The 19,009-nt window shown below is 34.8% G+C and overlaps 1 protein-coding gene across 5 annotated transcripts in view; it reads left to right on the top strand.

Moving 5' to 3' along the window:
• Positions 1–19,009, top strand: part of Sf3b1 (splicing factor 3b subunit 1) — a 71,714-nt gene that overhangs the window by 46,541 nt on the left and 6,164 nt on the right. Inside the window, exons 3-21 of one of the 5 annotated variants that reach the window (XM_046447303.2) lie at positions 619–723; positions 1,132–1,246; positions 3,081–3,160; positions 4,839–5,009; positions 8,449–8,686; positions 9,836–10,048; positions 10,281–10,402; positions 12,677–12,874; positions 12,965–13,066; positions 13,976–14,155; positions 14,801–14,887; positions 15,014–15,284; positions 15,578–15,723; positions 15,822–15,968; positions 16,120–16,245; positions 16,701–16,922; positions 17,432–17,614; positions 17,699–17,810; positions 18,932–19,001. In XM_046447303.2, coding sequence (XP_046303259.1) covers positions 619–723; positions 1,132–1,246; positions 3,081–3,160; positions 4,839–5,009; positions 8,449–8,686; positions 9,836–10,048; positions 10,281–10,402; positions 12,677–12,874; positions 12,965–13,066; positions 13,976–14,155; positions 14,801–14,887; positions 15,014–15,284; positions 15,578–15,723; positions 15,822–15,968; positions 16,120–16,245; positions 16,701–16,922; positions 17,432–17,614; positions 17,699–17,810; positions 18,932–19,001 — 2,888 coding nt within the window. Of the gene's footprint in view, positions 1–618; positions 724–1,131; positions 2,775–3,080; positions 3,161–4,838; positions 5,010–8,448; positions 8,687–9,835; positions 10,049–10,280; positions 10,403–12,676; positions 12,875–12,964; positions 13,067–13,975; positions 14,156–14,800; positions 14,888–15,013; positions 15,285–15,577; positions 15,724–15,821; positions 15,969–16,119; positions 16,246–16,700; positions 16,923–17,431; positions 17,615–17,698; positions 17,811–18,931; positions 19,002–19,009 lie in introns of those variants that run through there. The other 4 variants (XM_046447301.2, XM_046447302.2, XR_006852264.2 and 1 more) reach the window with 4 other exon arrangements.

Here is a 19,009-nt window from a genome sequence, read left to right as displayed (position 1 = left end):
ATGCTAGGCAAGTGTTCTACCACTAAGCCACAACCCCAGCCCTTCCAGCCATTCTTTTGTGTGATTTTTGTAACAGACTTTATGTGTTTAGATGCTCAAACTAATTAGTCAAACTAGTTATTATGAAATTCAGGTCATGTTTTACTTAGCAGTTTGAGCCTTTTCTTTTCCTTGAAAGAAATTTAAAAATACCAAAGGTGAAATTTTCTAGAAGCCAATCAAGGGACTAGCATTCTGAGTTCTCATAGTCTGATGGTAAGAGAGTAATGGCTATATGTTCCAGAAATTAAGGGGAAAGTTGTCCTTTCGTTTTTAAATAAAAAATAAGAAGCCTTAAGATCTTCAGAAGTACCTGCTGTTGCTTTTTTTACAATTGAGACTAACTAGTATGTGACAGTGTACTGTTTATTAAATATATTATTAAGGAAACAAATACATTTAAAATTACTTCTTATTTTGTGACCACAAAACAAACCTTTGTTTAAAAACAATAGTCAAAAAAATTAAGGAAATAGGAAAATTTTCAAATAAGCTGTTTTTAGCTGCCAAATTTGAAATTAAAATTTCATTATGCTAATTTTTAAGTTCTTTGTTTTATTTTTGGGGATTTCATTGCAGGATGACGATGACTACTCATCATCTACAAGTTTGCTTGGTCAGAAGAAGCCAGGATATCATGCCCCTGTGGCATTGCTTAATGATATACCACAGTCAACAGAACAGGTGACCTTTTTTATTTTTTTTAAAACCCTAGTTTATTCTGCTGAAGAAAAGTGAATGTTTGAATTTCTATGGAAGCCAATACACTTTAGGAATCAATTCTTAAAATGTTTTTAAGTAGAGTTGATTTAGAAGTAACACCTAGTTTATTTTGGAAAGGTAATCATTTTTGGAAGCATTGAACTGTGAAAATGTGGAGATACATATATTTGTGTATACACACAGACACACACACACAATTTCCCTATGCCTTGTTTCTCCATATTAAGATTTATGAAATGTTAGAGACTATTTCTTTCATCAGTAGTCATGTATTAAACCTTGTGTTTTATAATGCTATGGTTTTTGTGTATGATATTCTATTTGGTTATTTAATGAAGTGAGTTTTAAGTGAGATTTATGTCTTTTTAGTATGACCCATTTGCTGAGCACCGGCCTCCAAAGATTGCAGACCGGGAAGATGAATACAAAAAGCACAGGAGGACCATGATAATTTCCCCAGAGCGTCTTGATCCTTTTGCAGATGGTAATTCTTTCCCACTTTTCTATAAGTATTCAGAAATTTATTTGTATTAAGTTGTCTTTAGCCCTTTGATTTTTTTTGGCATGCTTATGAATTTGCTTTTCTTTTTTAAAATCCCCCTTATTATAGATTTGTGTAGATTTGGTTGAAGTCACAGATGCCATATTCTTCATCTTTATAATGCAAGTTTTCTTTCCAGGTAGAAGGACAAGAAAATAATGAGCCAATGCCATAGAAACGCAAAGGGTTAAAGGTTTTTCTTTTACTTTTGTTTTGGGTACTCTTTCTATACTTTGAACAAATGTGTTTTTCTGCTCAATATACTTTCAAATTATTGAAAGTTTTCATTCCAAATTCTAGAGTTTAGGATTGTTACTTTTGAGAAACTGTTTCTCACACTAGAGCTCCCCCCATATTGTTCTAAATATAGCTTAGTAAATGCTCCTGCTTTGCTCTAAGCATACCTAAGTTAAAACAAAAGTATGTATACAAAGACTTTGATATTTTTAATAGTTGGAGTCTGTTTTGCTAATTTTAGTGTGCAAGTCAGCACAAGGGGCATAGTGAGCCTGATGGAAGCTTTCCTCAGGTGAGTTGAGTTTCACAGTCAAAATTAGGTGCCTGTTTCTTAAAATTAGATTTGGCTGCAGGTTTACAAATTAGATTTTCAGCCTGCATGAATTAGTAGGGATATTCTTTTTTTTTACTTGCATAATTGTAATTGATTTAAACATGTATGTCAGAATTCACAGGCCCATACTAACTGTCCTTAATTTCTTTCCTACAGCAGTACTGCTATATGCCAGTCCTGTCTGCATTCTTAAGGGTGCAGTTCAACACATCCTCTCTAGATTATGGTGAAAAAGTATTCCAAAGGAAGTCTTATCAGAACTAGTGTCAGAAAGAATGACACTGCCAATTGGGCATGATCTTCAGCTTAGGAAATGTCTTAGAATTTTATTATTTTATCCTAAGTTATGATGCTATACTTCTTGTATAGCTAATTATCACATTTCTGAAGCATAGTGTGCCTCTATGAATCTTATAATGTACTATTTGGGCTTCTTTAAGATATTTCAAAGTTTGAAAAGCAAATGCTGAAACTTTAACCAAGAGACTAACACATCTCTTTGTACAGCACTTTTCTTCTGTGTGCATCATTAAAAACTGGTAGAAGTAATGTATTTTAAATAATGTTTCCAGTTGTAATTTATAGTTTCTAAGAAAAATGTTTCTGGGTCAAGGAAACTTTTAAAAACACGAAGCCCTTTTTAGTAACGTGACATCAGAATAAGATTATAGGTATATTTTTAAAAATCAGATTTTCTAAACTACAAATATTTTAGAACACTGTATGAAGAACTTGTCTAGTCATAGTTATTTGTAGTCAGGATTTTAACAGCTTGCAACAGGTAATGTTTTGAATATAAATATCTTTCCAAAGTGTTACTAATGGTAAAGAGATAATTTTCTAGGCTTCTATTCTGCTGCTTGAAGTCAGAACTGCTGATGGAGACAAAGGCACGAAAGTGTACGTATTCCGGATTAGCAACCCAGGAACCCATCACTTCTGAAGACTAAACTGTGCTGTCATTTTGTTTTTATATGCATTAAAGTATTTGTTTTAAACTGCTGTAGATATGTTTGTGTTCAAACAGGTTAAATTGATCAGCAAACTCAATAAAAAGTAAGATGTATAATTATTAAAGTTTTTCTATCAAAAAATAAATTAAATGATTTTGGAATAACATAACATTAGAGCAGGGCAGATAAATCATTTGAACCTAATTATTTTTTATTTATTGTACTCTTGTCCTGTTGCTGTTCTTTTCTGCAGGAGGGAAGACCCCTGATCCTAAAATGAATGCTAGGACTTATATGGATGTAATGCGAGAACAGCATTTGACTAAAGAAGAGGTATGTGAACCTGCCTCATATTTTAATGGTTGTAAAAGAATGTAAAGAAAATTGAGATTGAGAGGCTTTCATATTTCTCATTTTGTTAGTTGCTATACAAATAATATTTTTAGTAGTATTAATGAAAATTAAAATGAAAAAAAATGACTCCCAATTCTATCACTGTTCAAATTAATCTTCATATTTCTATGTCCTTTTCTCATCCAGGACTTTTTGGCTGTGAATGTGTATATCTATCTATGAGTGGATGTATGAGAGAGAAAAGGTTAATGATATGCCTCTAAAGCCATTATGTTAGGGAAAGGCCAGATGGTCATGTTATTCTTGAAAAAATCGCTAATTTTCCCACAAGATTCAGTTTGCATATGGATGGAGAATTTTGAATAAATGATGTGTGTGTGTGAGTGTGTGTGTGTTTGTGTTGCAGTCCTAGGAATTGAATCCAAGTCCATTTTGTTTTAATAGTTAATTCCATGCCTTTGTTATATTTAGAGTTGTTTATTATGTGATTTTTAAATGGGGTACTGGAAACCCATTTTAAAATCTGGATGAATTAAATATTTGTTATGACTAAATCAGGATAGGATTTATGTAATTACAGATCCAAGTAAAACATAATTTTGATATTTTCATTTTTTACCATCTGTCTGTTTTGTTGCAGAGTGTCAATTGCTATTTATGAGAGTTTTAAAAAGCCCTAATTTTTCATTTTATGTAGTGCTTAAGACCAGATCCAGGACCTTGTACATGCTTAGGCAAGCACTGTACCACTGAGCTACATTCCCCAGCTAAAAACTTACTCTTCAGTGAAAGTGTTTTGGTTCCCACTTTTGACTTGAGATTTTGCTGAACTAACTATATGTAAAGCAAGGTGTTATATGTTAAAATTCAGTGTTTGCTTGTGTAGGAAGAAAGGCATTTTGTAAAACTGGAAATACAAAAAAAGAGTTAGAATAAGGAATGGTAATAACAAGTAAGAAAAAGTAAAGTGAACAAAGTATAAAGTAGTATATTAAATGGAAATGATTGTATTAATGGCATTAAAATAAATTGATTTTTTGTTTGTTTGTTTTTGGGCAGTGCTGGGGATCTAACCCACATTCTCATGTATGGTATGCAAACACTCTACAATTAAAAACACTCTTTGTTTTTTCCCCCTGGGGATTTAACCCAGGGGCACTTTACCATTGATCTAATTCCTGTCCCTTTTATTATGAGACAGGGTCTCATTAAGTTGCTGAGGCTGGCCTCAAACTTGTGATCTTCCCACCTCAGCCTCCTGAATTGACTGGGATTATAGGAATATGCCACCTCCCTGGGCTCATGAAAGAATTTTTAAATTTTTAGTTGTAGATGGACATAATACCTTTATTTATTTAATTTTTTTTAGAGAGAGAGAATTTTTAATATATATATATATTTTTGGTTTCCTGCAGACACAACATCTTTGTTTGTATGTGGTGCTAAGGATCGAACCCGGGCCGCACGCATGCCAGGCGAGCGCGCTACCACTTGAGCCACATCCCCAGCCCCAATACCTTTATTTTTATGTGGTGCTGAGGATCGAACCCAGTGCCTCACACATGCTAGGCAAGTGCTCTACCACTGAGTTACAACCCCAACCCTTATGAAAGCATTTTAAAGATAAATGTTTTCTGCTTTTTCAAATGTTTTTCAGAGAGAAATTAGGCAACAGTTAGCAGAAAAAGCTAAAGCTGGAGAACTAAAAGTCGTCAATGGAGCAGCAGCATCCCAGCCTCCCTCAAAACGAAAACGCCGTTGGGATCAAACAGCTGATCAGACTCCTGGTGCCACTCCGAAAAAGCTGTCAAGTTGGGATCAGGCAGAGGTGGTTGTTTTTTATTTTTCGTTGTTATTTAAAAATGGTTTTCAATTATGTAATATATTAGTATACTTGGGCTTCTGTACAAGAAACCATTGACCGGGTAGCTTAAAAAACGGATTTATTTTCTCACAGTTTATGGAGGCTTTGAAGTCCAAAGATTAGAGTGCTGGCATGTAGGTATTTGGTGAGCCATCTTTTTGTGACTTGCAGATGATTACTTTCTCCCTCTGTCCTCACAAGTCCTTTTCTCTGTTTTTTGGTCACTAGTTCTGTCAGATTAGGACCCTACCCTTACGACCTCATTTAACCTTAAATACTTCCCAAAAGGATTAATCTCCTAATACAGTCACATTAGGGGTTGGAATGGCAACATCAGTTTGGGATATTTGCTGGATCCTCTGTTAGAACTTTTAAGTGCTTTAGTGATCAATCCTTCAAATCCCCTGCCTGCCACCTCATGGTACTGGAGGTACTAGTACCATGGTACTAGGGGTACTTTTACCACTGAGCTACACCTACCATAGCTTTTCTTTATTTTTACTTTGAGATAGGGTCTTGCCAGGTTGGTTAGGCTAGCTTTGAATTTATGATCCTCACTATGATGCCGGTCATGAGAATCAATTGGGGCTGAGTTTCATTTCCCTAGATGTGAAGATTGAACATCCGAGAAACAGGCAAGCACGAGTGTCAAGCTATTTTTATTTAAAGGATAGAACAGAGATAGACTTCTGCCCGGAGTTGGGTATCCGAGGAAGTGGGGCTGTTCTGCCCCTTTTATACTTTTTAGAATTCCTTTATTCTCATTGCCTCTCTTCCCAAGAGGTGAGCCAAAAGGTAGAGTTCCTGGGTTGGAGAGGAAAGGAGTAGCCCAGAGTATCTCCCCAGGAGGCATTCGTTAACAGCCCTTTATAGGGGGAAAAATCCCTAGAGACAGGAACCGGTGGAGGAGGGGGAAATGTCCTTAAGGTATTATCATTTTATTTTCTCCTGAATCAGCCCCCATTTCCCCTATTAATTGTTACCAACACTGAGTTACCCCTTACCTCCATTCCCCGCTTCCTCAGCCACAGTCTTTGGGATTATAGATGTCTACCACCATGTCTGGTTATCCTTCGAATTCTTTTAACATTGCATTCATTTCCTAGGATCTTATTTCTGTCTCTACATACCATCTATACAACAGCTGGCAAATTTATGAATTTGTCCCCTGCTTCTGTTCTTTAGGCTTATATATGTCTTAACTTGACAAACTTACTTGTTTAACATGCATTTCAAAACCATTTTTTAAAATATTTTTTTAAGTTGTAGATGGACACAGTACCTTTATTTTGTTTATTTAGTTTGTTTATGTGGTGCTGAGAATTGAACCCGGTGCCTCACGCATGCTAGGCAAGCACTCTACCACTGAGCCACAACCCCAGCCCCTCATTTTTTTTCTAAACTTAAAAAGAAAAGAGGATTTTTTTTAGGTTACAGTTTTGAAGCCAGAAAGTCCAAATGTCATGGCAATTTAAATATATTCAGTATCTATCCACTTTTTTGTCATCTAATTCACTGTTTACTGTGGTCTAGATTACTGTAGATAGTAGTCTGTCTATTCATATGTCAGGAAAAAAAATCCCTCACAACATGGCAGTATTTTCACATTCTCAAAATTAGACTATATTAAATACAACACATAATTTCCATAAAATTTAAGATAGATAGATCCTGAGGATTTCTGTCATTTGCTTGTGAGAGAATTCAGTTCTGCTGAATATGATTAATTATTAACTTTAATGCCATGGTTGACATTCAGTGCTTACCTTTTCTTTTTTAAGAGAGAGAGAGAATTTTTTAATATTTATTTTTTAGTTTTCAGTGGACACAACATCTTTATTTTTATGTGGTGCTGAGGATTAAACCCAGCGCCCCGCGCATGCCAGGCTTGAGCCACATCCCAGCCCCTTAGTACTTACTTTTTTAAAAAATATTTTTAGTTATAAATGGACACAATACCTTTATTTTTATTTGCTTGTTTGTTTTTGGGCACTAGGGACTGAATTTATGTGCACTGAGTCCACTGAGCCACATCCCCAGCCGTATTTTGTATTTATTTAGAGACAGGGTCTCACTGAGTTGCTTAGCACCTTGCCATTGCTGAGGCTGGCTTTGAAATTGCGATTCTTATGGCTCAGCCTCCTGACTGCTGGGATTACAGGTGTGCGCCACCACTCCTGGCTTATTTATTTATTTTTTTAAGTGTGTTGTGGAGGATCCAACCCAGTGCCTCACATGTGCCAGGCAAGTGTGCTACCACTGAGCTACAACCCCAACCCCTCAGTGCTTAATTTTAAAAACTGAGATAAGCTTGTTCTGATGGAATTGTTTACTATAAGCTTATAAATAGACAAAGAGTTAATGTCTTTCTTGTAACAGTTGCAGAGATCCAGACCATGTTTTCTTATCATTCTGCTCATTTAACATAACTTTACCCTAATCATGACACTGGGAATTAGAATACATAATAGGAAGGGGTTATTTCCCACCTTTCCTTCTAATTCAGCAGGAGAGACAAGTGCCAGAAATTGAGATGTTGAGCAATTTATGTTCTTTACTCAATACAGAATTTCCTAACCTGGAGTAATAGAGGTTTTTTAAAATGAACAAATATTAAACTTAATTTTTTATAATTTGCAAATAGAAAACTAGAGTTCTTGGGTCTCCAGGAGGATCCCATTTTAAAATAAATGTATAAAGTATATTACAAATTCTGTTGAATATTTAATGGAGCAGTGCTTAAGTCTAAATTTCGTTTGCTTACACTAAGTCATCTACTGTTTTAATATGATATTGTCTATTTTGGTGGAAGTTCTTTTGATACTCATGCTATCTGGTGCCTTGCATCACCTATTAGTCTCTTATTCAAACTGCTGTGGAACCATAGTGTTACTTAAATTTACTTCTGATCCCCCCTCCCACAATCTTGCCATCATTACTTGGATGATATTGTTTGGTATATGTGGTTTAAAGATAATTATCTGGGTAATCCAAAATATTTATTAGACATACATAACGTGCACAGTGAGCACTATTTAAAATAGTATTTCTTAGAATTTATGGTTTTCTTCTCCCCTAATAATGTATGTCTTTCAGTTTGGGAAGTACTGAGGGAATTAGAGCTGACAGTCTTTCAGTGCAGATTTAGATGGAAAACCATAGTCATACCACATACTTAGATTCAAGACTTTCACTGTTTCAGATTAATACTTGAAATTGTTTTTGGTCTTAAACCTATTTGCAAGAAAATGGGTATCTCTTTTTTTAAACAGAATGATAGTCTACTTTCGCTGTAATTATATAGAGACTAGAATTAAAATATTTTATTTAAAATTTTTTAGTTGTTCTCTGTGGGTATGTAGATGTGTGAATAAGTTTTTTTTTTCTTTTTTGCTTTGTTAAGACCCCTGGGCATACCCCTTCCTTAAGATGGGATGAGACGCCAGGTCGTGCAAAAGGAAGTGAGACTCCTGGAGCAACCCCAGGCTCAAAAATATGGGATCCTACACCTAGTCACACACCTGCGGGAGCTGCTACTCCTGGACGAGGCGATACACCAGGGCATGCAACACCAGGCCATGGAGGCGCAACTTCCAGTGCTCGGAAAAACAGATGGGATGAGACCCCCAAAACAGAAAGAGGTAGTACTTCTAGTGGAATCTGGATGTGTGTTTGGATAAGATGTTGACTTGAGTGGTAGGATCAGCCTGAGATCTGTTCTCTAGGCCTGTCTGGTCCTGTAAATAACCAGATGCTATGAAGATAAATAAGAAACTGAATAGATCAAATGCCTAATTTTCCCTCTTGAAGACGTTTAAGATTTTTTAAGGAAGAATCTAAAGTAAAATCTTATGATTAAATATACCTGACATAAAATTTACCATTTTAACTGTTTCTGGTTTTTTGTTTTGTTTTGGTATTGGGAATTGAATCCAGGGGTGCTTTACCACTAAGCTACAGCCTTTTTTATGTTTTGTTATGAGGCAGGGTCTTACTAAGTTGCTTAGGGCCTTGGTAAGTTGCAGAGGCTGGCCTCAAACTTATAATCCTTTTGTCTCAACCTCCTGACAGTGCTGGGATTATAGGCATGCACTACTACACTCAGGTCATTTTAGCTGTTTTTAAGTGTACAATTTATTAGCATGAGGTACTTGCACAGTGTTATGCAGTCATCACCATTATTCATTTCTAGGACTTTTTCTTTATCCTAAATAAAAAAATCTCTGTACCTATTCCCTCTGCCTTTTAGTTCCTGGTAACCTCTATATTACATTCTATCTCTTAATTTGCCTAAGCCTCTTGTTTTCTGTATAGATGATCTAAGGCTATCTTTCAGTGACTTCATGAGAATAACTGTGGCAAAACTAAGATTTAATAGTACATTTGCTATATTAAAAGTTTTCAAAGAATTGGTAATGATACAGGGAAATGCTTAACATGTAATTAATGAAAGAAGCAGTATAGAGCTGTCAACTGCGTGGAGAAATGCAGAAATTGGCTCAAGATATAGAGAACCATTGCTCTGTATAGTAATATAATGGGTGGTAAAAAAAAAAAAATCTCTATTTTCCTGTTTATCATTAGTTATTATGCATATTTTTGGAATCAGCAGAAAAGAAACCAAGAAATAATAAAAGAGTATAACATAGAACATTAAAACTTGAAATGTGTCTCTGTTTTAGGAATGTCCTATTTCTGAAATTAATGTTGAATATATTAACTATTTGAATCAGCAGTGTTGTTCTAACAGTGGTTAATATTGTGATTTTATTGGTTCTTTCTCTTTAAAGATACTCCTGGGCATGGAAGTGGATGGGCTGAGACTCCTCGAACAGATCGAGGTGGAGATTCAATTGGTGAAACACCGACTCCAGGAGCCAGTAAAAGAAAGTCACGTTGGGATGAAACACCAGCTAGTCAGATGGGTGGTAGCACTCCTGTTCTGACTCCTGGAAAAACACCAATTGGCACACCGGCAATGAACATGGCTACCCCCACACCAGGTAGAAACTCTTTAATTGGAAATAATTGTATTATAGTTTTTTCTTTGTGGTTTTCTGTGTGTTGTTAACATCAGCTTTTAGCAAGAAAAAAGGTGTATAAATTAGTTTTGGTTTGCATTTATAATATAAGCAAGTAAGTGTTAAGAGTTAGTAACTGTCTTATATTTCAAGGACTATATAATGATAAAGTCTTAAAATGTAGATTGTTAATAAAAATTTTCCTTTTTGGTAGGTCACATAATGAGTATGACTCCTGAACAACTTCAGGCTTGGCGGTGGGAGAGAGAAATCGATGAACGAAATCGCCCACTCTCTGATGAAGAGCTAGATGCTATGTTTCCAGAAGGATATAAGGTAGTAACAATGCATGTGAACATAATAAGATGTGAATTTTCTTTTAAGTATTTGTTGAGAACATTGGTCAGTTTGCATTGACCTTCCTCAGATTTACCAGTGGCATTCTGTTCTTTTTATCTATTTCCAAGTACATTTTAGTTTAAAAAAATAATAGATGAAAACAAATAACATGACGTTTTATGTTTGCTAGTAGGAAATTTTAAGATCTTTAAACACCTATATTAACAGTATGGCTATGATAATACCTATATTAACAATATATAATTTCCTTTAGTTTATCAGCAGTCCCAGGATTAAGCTCACATTAGATTATGGTTGTTTTACTTGTATGTGCAAGTTCATAGATTGCCAACGAGAAGAAAGAATATTCTCTTTACTGTAGTAACTTGAAGTTTATTTTGAACTATAAACTTTTCTAAGTCCCTGGCACTTGGAATATTTGCTGGTCTAAGGGTAGTCTGTGGTTATATAGTTAATACCATAAACCCAAACTGGAATCTAAATCATCTGATGGCCTTTCTGCTAATGACTTTTGCTTCCTTTTAACAGTTTATTTGTATATATGCTTGTCATGTTTTGTTTCCCCTGTTAAGTTTGTATTAAGATGATTTGTTTCGTGTATGTATAAATACCTGCTTTAAAACTTCTTGTAACCTCCACATAATGCTGTGAGTATAGGCAACCTAATTTTGACTGCCCTGAGTATCTTTCTCAGTTGTAGTCATTGGTATCCTTTGTATTGATAAGAGGAAAATTGTCCTTAGTGAATCCTACTAAGAAATAAAATCCTTACTAGTGAATGTTTAAAAATAGTAGGTCTTTAAGTCCTTAAAATAGAGTGATGTTTGTGGACATGACATGGATTTCATAAGCCTCTCATAGAATAAATTCCATTTTTTACAAAATGGTTAGTCAGCTGGGTGTGTGGTGCATACCTGTAATCCCAGCAGCTCAAGATTCTGAGGCAATGTAGATAGTATTAATATGTATTTAACATTATTTCCTCTTAAACTAATTGACTTTTTTTTTTTTGGTAGTTGTAGAGGGATAGCATGCCTTTATTTTATGTTTGTTTTTACATGGTGCCCTACATGTATAAGGCAAGCGCTCTGCCACTGAGCTACAGCCCCAGCCCACTAATTGACATTTTTAGACACTATTTTAGGCTCATCAGGTAAGACCTGTAAGGCCCATTGGCTCTGCCCAGGAAGTTGTATAAAAAAAGTTCTTGTATCAGCTTTAAAAAAACAAATCTTTTTCTTTTTTAGCCCACATTTCAGAAATTCTGGTGGTTTTACAAAAGATTTAATTAGGTGGTATGTTTTACAGAACTCTAGTAAATATTTTGGTTTTAGTATTCATGCATTTAACTAATTTTTTAGTTTAGACTTAATTTGTTTTGATAGTGTAGGGGTTTATGCGAGTGTTCTATTTTATTACTCAATTATATATAACCTTTTATACATTATATATGAGCTTTTTTCCATTTATGTGAATACATATGTTATTTGTTCTAATACAGCTTTTTTGGAAATCACTGACTTAGATTTTATTATTTCTGAATTTTTAATTTGGTATTATCAACATGTTTTTATAGATAAATTTGTTGGGGGTGGTTTATAGGGCATTGAATCCAGGGAAACTTTACCTCTGAGCTACATCCCTAGCCCTTTTTAAATTTTTGAGAAAAGATTTCACTAAGTTGTTGACTTAGCGCAGACTTCGAATTCTCCTGCCTCAGCCTCTGGAATTGTTGGGATTTCAGGCATGTACCACCACTCCCAGCTAGATTAATGTTTGACAATGATCAGAAATTTATAAGCCTTCCTCAGATTTTTCATTTCCCTGTACTCTCAATTTTAATTAGCAGATGAGAACTATGAATTAAAAAAAAAAATTGGCTTTTTTTGTGGGGATGGGGTAAGGGGATTGAATCCAGGGTTGCTTTACCACTGAGCTATACTCCTAACCCTTTTTATTTTTGAGACACGGTCTTGCTAAGTTGCCTAGGCTACAACTGCCCCAGCCTCCCAAGTCTCTGGAATCATTGGAGTATGACACCATACCTGGTGAAATATGAATATTTGCCACAAATATTTTAAACTTCTAATTAAAATAGAACAGTGGGATGGGTGGTAATTTGTTTCTCCAAGTAACTAAAATGCTTCCTAACTAATAAACTAAAATATTTTAAGCGCAGTGTTACTCATTATTGTTATTCTTCAATTTATAAAGTGAAGAAAATTCTAAACTGTTTTATAATTCTATTAGGTACTTCCCCCTCCAGCTGGTTATGTTCCTATTCGAACTCCAGCTCGAAAACTGACTGCAACTCCAACACCTTTGGGTGGTATGACTGGATTCCACATGCAAACTGAAGATAGAACTATGAAGAGTGTTAATGACCAACCATCTGGAAATCTTCCATTTTTAAAACCAGATGATATTCAGTACTTTGATAAGCTATTGGTAAGTAGTAATAGCAGAAATTATTTACTATTTTTTGTGTGATAGTTATAAATCAACATATTGACCTTCCTTTAAATATTCTTTTACTAGGTTGATGTTGATGAATCAACACTTAGTCCAGAAGAACAAAAAGAGAGAAAAATAATGAAATTGCTTTTAAAAATTAAGAATGGAACACCTCCAATGAGAAAGGTAGGTACCAGTTTGCTAAATCATTAATTATGTTCATTATATTGGTATGTTAAGGAATTTATATTTATCCTCTTCATCTTTATCGGGGCATTGCATGATGGAAAGGAAGATAGGTAGTATGAGAAGCACTCTATTACTGGACTATATCCCCATTACAGGATTTAGTTTTTTTTGTTGGTTGGTTTAATTCGTGGTGGTGGGATCGAAACCAGGGTCTTGCACATGCTAGTTAAGTGCTGCACTACCATGCTACATCTCCAGCATTTTTTCTAGTGAAAGAACTTTCTACTTTGAAAAGGAGTTGGAAAAATAAAAAATTGTTTTGTTCTTGTGGCTTTAAAATGTGCTTAAGACTTGAAGGTAATTAGTGGAGTTATGTGAAGAACTGCATTAACATCTTTGTTTCAAAGGTAGAAGGGACTTAGGGGAAATGAAGGCGCATACACAGACACACATACACACTTCTGTGCTTCTATAATTTTATTATTGCCCTTTTGTAATTAATTAAAAACATTGAATTTCTCTTGTGTTCAAACTTCAGAGTAATTTTGACAGAAATGAACTCATGCTATTCTATGTAAAATATCTGTAAAAGTACACATTAAAATATTGTTACAGAATATCTTCCCAGAGTAATTTGCTTTTTTAAAATGCTTGATTTTTAGGGCTAGGGATGTGGCTCAAGCGGTAGTGCGCTCGCCTGGCATGTGTGCGGCCCGGGTTCGATCCTCAGCATCACATACAAACAAAAGATGTTGTGTCCGCTGAAAACTAAAAAATAAATATTAAAATTCTCTCTCTCTCTCTCTCTCTCTCTCTCTCTCTCTCTCTCTCTCTCTCTCTTTAAAAAAATAAAATAAAATGCTTGATTTTTAAGTAAACATAACTTGTATTCTACTTTTTCCCCAGGCTGCATTGCGTCAGATTACAGATAAAGCTCGTGAATTTGGAGCTGGACCTTTATTTAATCAGATTCTTCCCCTGCTGATGTCTCCTACACTTGAGGATCAAGAGCGTCATTTACTTGTGAAAGTTATTGATAGAATATTATACAAACTTGATGACTTAGTACGACCGTATGTGCACAAGGTTTGTTGTTCTCCTCAAATAATGTTTCTAATAATTTAATATTTTTATTTTTTTTTAGAATAAAAGGAATTCATGGATTTTTTTAGTGTAGTCTGGAAAGGTACTTAAAACAAAAAAAAAAGCTGATTCTGTATATTTCATAGTAGAGAACCAAAGTTTACCCCCTTAAAAGATGCTCATAGTTAACCTAGGTTAAGTTTGCCTATCCTTCCAGATCTTTTTCTTTTCAGAGGCATAGGTTACAGATGTAACATGTACACAGCTATATGTTACAGGTACATGTAGGTGGAATGTTTAGCCGTCTTTACCATAATTGTTTATATTATTCATATTATTAGTATTAGGTTATGATGAGAAATAGGTATATTTCTATTATATTTAGTGTGTAAAGAACCATTTTTTTCGTGATAGTAATTTAATTACAAAGTGCTTAATGTATGTGTAAGTTTTAAAAGATATATTTGTCAGTCTGCATGGTTAACATATTCTCAGTTTTTCATCTGTATTGGGGGGTTGAAATTGTGTACTTAAAATTCTTAATTTGTCCCTTGCTTAATGAAGCCCTGCTAACTATAAATTTCCTATTTGTTTTATGGGGGCATCAGTAATTGATGTCAAAATGTAGTTCCTTTTCTTCTTTTTCAGATTCTTGTGGTCATTGAACCATTGTTGATTGATGAAGATTACTATGCTAGAGTGGAAGGCCGAGAGATTATTTCTAATTTGGCAAAGGTAATATGTTAAATTTCTAGAGAAGAAAGTTTGCATCTTTTTTTGATTACAGAACTTTTGATTATAGAAGGAAATGATCAAGAATAATGTACCAACTCAGACTCTCCTTTTATCTTTTCCTTGTAGGCTGCTGGTCTAGCTACTATGATCTCTACCATGAGACCTGATATAGATAACATGGATGAGTATGTCCGTAACACAACAGCCAGAGCTTTTGCTGTGGTAGCCTCTGCCTTGGGCATTCCTTCTTTATTACCCTTCTTAAAAGCTGTGTGCAAAAGTAAAAAGTCTTGGCAAGCAAGACACACCGGTATTAAGATTGTACAGCAAATAGCTATTCTAATGGGCTGTGCTATCTTACCACATCTCAGAAGTTTAGTTGAAATTATTGAGCATGGTAAGTTGTATTATAACTTTTGTTTTTTATAGGATAGCTATCCTGAAATTTGGGCTGTTGACTTGGGGAGATAATGGAAAGGCTTATAATTACATAAACTCCTCATGTTTTGTAGTAGGATTTATAATAATATCTGCTAACACACTTGCTTTATTCTGGCTTTTGCCCAATTTTGTCTGAAGTGAAGAGATTCTGTAGTTTGTCTGAATGGTTAAATATATTGCTAGAATATGGATGATATTGTGGAGATTAAGTGTTGGTACATAGTTAAAAATCTGTGCTTGGTTTTATAGGTCTTGTTGATGAGCAGCAGAAAGTTCGGACCATAAGTGCTTTGGCCATTGCTGCCTTGGCTGAAGCAGCAACTCCTTATGGTATCGAATCTTTTGATTCTGTGCTAAAGCCTCTATGGAAGGGTATCCGGCAACACAGAGGAAAGGTAAATCTACTAATTAGATTGTTTTTGATAGCCACCCCTGAACATTAAAGCAAGGTAAACCTAATTTACTAAATTATATGTTTTTTACCTTAAAATAGGGTTTGGCTGCTTTCTTAAAGGCTATTGGGTATCTTATTCCTCTTATGGATGCAGAATATGCCAACTACTATACTAGAGAAGTGATGTTAATCCTTATTCGGGAATTCCAGTCTCCTGATGAAGAAATGAAGAAAATTGTGCTGAAGGTATTTATTTCAGATAGTTGTTTCAGATTGCAGGGGTTGAAATTGGGCTTCTTTCATGGTCAGAGAGAATTTTGTAGCATTTGTTTGAAAAACCTTATTGTTGGTTTCACCAGTACTCTGTTTGATTTATTATTATTTTTTAACCTTTCAGGTGGTAAAACAATGTTGTGGGACAGATGGTGTAGAAGCAAACTATATTAAAACAGAGATCCTTCCTCCTTTCTTTAAACACTTTTGGCAGCATAGAATGGCTTTGGATAGAAGAAATTACCGACAGGTAATCCTTTATTTAAAAAAAAGGGTCAAAAGTCTTTTGACTGTTCCTTTAGTCAGTTTAAATGCATGTTACAGATTATTTTTTGTTTTGATTATTTTACAGTTCATTTGTTTTTGATTGTGGAGGAAGATACATTTTCAAAAGCCAGTTAATTTCCACTTTGATTTTACATTGAGATAAATACTTAACTGTGAATTGATGTCTTTGTCTAGTAAATTCAGTGGTTTTTCTGGCTCGCTTAAACATGGGTATAATTTTGCCTTGAGTATCTTGACTGACTTAGACTCATTTAAGTTTTTTAGTCACTTTTCTCTTGAAGTTTAATAAGTAGGAGTTAATCATTGTCAGTGTGGTTACTAGCTAAGTAGTATATTTAGAACATTGGGTTTTCATTATACTGCTTTATTTCCTTGAACAATAGGTTTATTTATTTATTTATTTATTTGTCTTTTTAGTTAGTTGATACTACTGTGGAGTTGGCAAATAAAGTAGGTGCAGCAGAAATTATATCCAGGATTGTGGATGATCTGAAAGATGAAGCTGAGCAGTACCGAAAAATGGTGATGGAAACAATTGAGAAAATTATGGGCAACTTGGGAGCAGCAGATATTGATCACAAACTTGAAGAACAACTGATTGATGGTATTCTTTATGCTTTCCAAGAACAGACTACAGAGGTAATGATAACTGATTAGTATGAAGTTAATTATTATGGAAAATTGCTAGTGATTTTCAAAAACATTTTTACTTTTCAAGCAGATTTCCTAAAAATAACGTAATTAAGTTCACAATAAGTTTTTCATTCTTTTTTTCAGTGTTGGGGAGTGATTCCAGGGATGCTGTACTACTGAACAACACTACTAATTCTTTTTTTTTTAATTTTGAGGTGGGGTCTCAGTAAGTTGTGAAGCTAGTCTTAATCCTCCTGCCTCAGTCTCCAGAATAGCTGGGATTACTGTGTGCTACTGCACCTGGCTTCATTTTTTAGAATGTCCATATTCTCATTTACCAAAATATTCTTTTACCTGAAGTTTTTGGATTTGATATTTTTTAAAAGACAAATGTTTGAGTAGTTGGAAAAAGTTGAATTTTAATATGTACCAACTGTCAGTCACAAGGAAACTAAATTCTGGTTCTCAGTGCTTGTGTATGTATTTTTATATAAAAATTGGCTTTTGTTTTACAGGACTCAGTAATGTTGAATGGCTTTGGCACAGTGGTCAATGCTCTTGGCAAACGAGTCAAACCATACTTGCCTCAGATCTGTGGTACAGTCTTGTGGCGTTTAAATAACAAATCAGCAAAAGTTAGGCAACAGGCAGCTGACTTGATTTCTCGAACTGCTGTGGTCATGAAGACTTGTCAAGAGGTAAATTTTGCACCAGATTCTTGTTTCTTAAACAAGCAGTTTAATGTAAATAGTAATATTTTAATGTTATTTCTTTTATTATAGGAAAAATTGATGGGGCACTTGGGTGTTGTATTGTATGAATATTTGGGTGAAGAGTACCCTGAAGTATTGGGCAGCATTCTTGGAGCTCTGAAGGCAATTGTAAATGTAATAGGTATGAAATTTGCTGGTCATGTAAGAATTTGTTGTTTTTTAACTTTCTTTGTATTTTTGAAAGTAAATTGTGGAAACATATTAGGAATTAGGTGATTTTATGTTACCTTTTTTTTTAAAAGCACTTCAAGATTATAGTTAAGTTGGAAGATATCACAAAAATCTTCTCTAAGTTCACTTATATTTTACTTTAAAAGAGAAAAGGGGCAAGTTTAGGGCCTGTAAGTGAGGTGGGGAAGTAGTTGTAACTCACAAAGCCTTAAAGTCATGGAGCAGAGGACCTAGTAGAACTAGTCTGTTAGCTGAAAATATTGTCATGTTCTGCAAGGAGAGGGGACAACTCTGAAGTTTGAATTTAGTTTTACAATGAAATTTTAAATATTCAGCCTCAGTTATTGTGACATGTTGGGGTTTTATTTTGTTTTGTTTTTTGTTTTGCTTGCCATCAGTTCAAAGAACATAACTAGGAAAAACTGGGGAATTTACAGCTCAGTGGTAGAGCACTTGCATGCATGAGGCCCTGGGTTTGATACCCAGTACTGCAAAAACAAAAAACAAACCAAAAATTAGGAAGAAAAGTGAACTGATTAAATTACATCTTGTCTTTTTATACCCAAGTCTTTGAAACTCCATTTGGTTTTTTAATCCAAGTAAAAACAAATAATCTTGGGTATGGAGAGCAAAGCTTTTTATTCTATTAGGGAAGTATGATAAAGCAGGCATTTGGCATCTTGTGTTTTATTTCCCCTTGTAATTGAACATAATGCCAAAAGTAATTCCTGTTGGGCTTAGTGGGTCAGAAATAACTTAGCAAGAGGTCAAAGGAGCTGGCTGTGATAGCCACTGGTTTTCTCATTTTAGTCAGGTTTATTTATTTTATAGATCTTTCAACTATTGTATTTTCATATAATTCCCAATTCATCCCAGTCCTCTATACTCCAAAGGTAGTGACTTGCCAAAGATCAGTTACTTGGCTACCTGTGGGGCTCTGGTTTTCAGGGAGTTATAAACCGTATGGTTGGTTAGGGAAACATGGGAAAAACAATGGAGAGAGAATCAGAGCAAGCAATCTAGTTAGAGCAAGAGCCCCTGCCAGCTGCCTCCTTTTTTCTCTCTTCATAGGTGTAAATACCATCCAAGTATGCCCTGCATTGCAGGGAGACTGGAGATCTCTTTGTTTTGCAGTTAAAGGGTAAGGGG

Source organism: Marmota monax, unplaced genomic scaffold (genome assembly GCF_021218885.2).
Source record: "Marmota monax isolate L192 unplaced genomic scaffold, Marmota_monax_Labrador192_F-V1.1 WCK01_AAM20220418_F8-fsc00007, whole genome shotgun sequence".
In the NCBI taxonomy this organism is placed as follows: domain Eukaryota; kingdom Metazoa; phylum Chordata; class Mammalia; order Rodentia; family Sciuridae; genus Marmota; species Marmota monax.
This window is presented reverse-complemented; position numbering and strand designations above follow the sequence as displayed.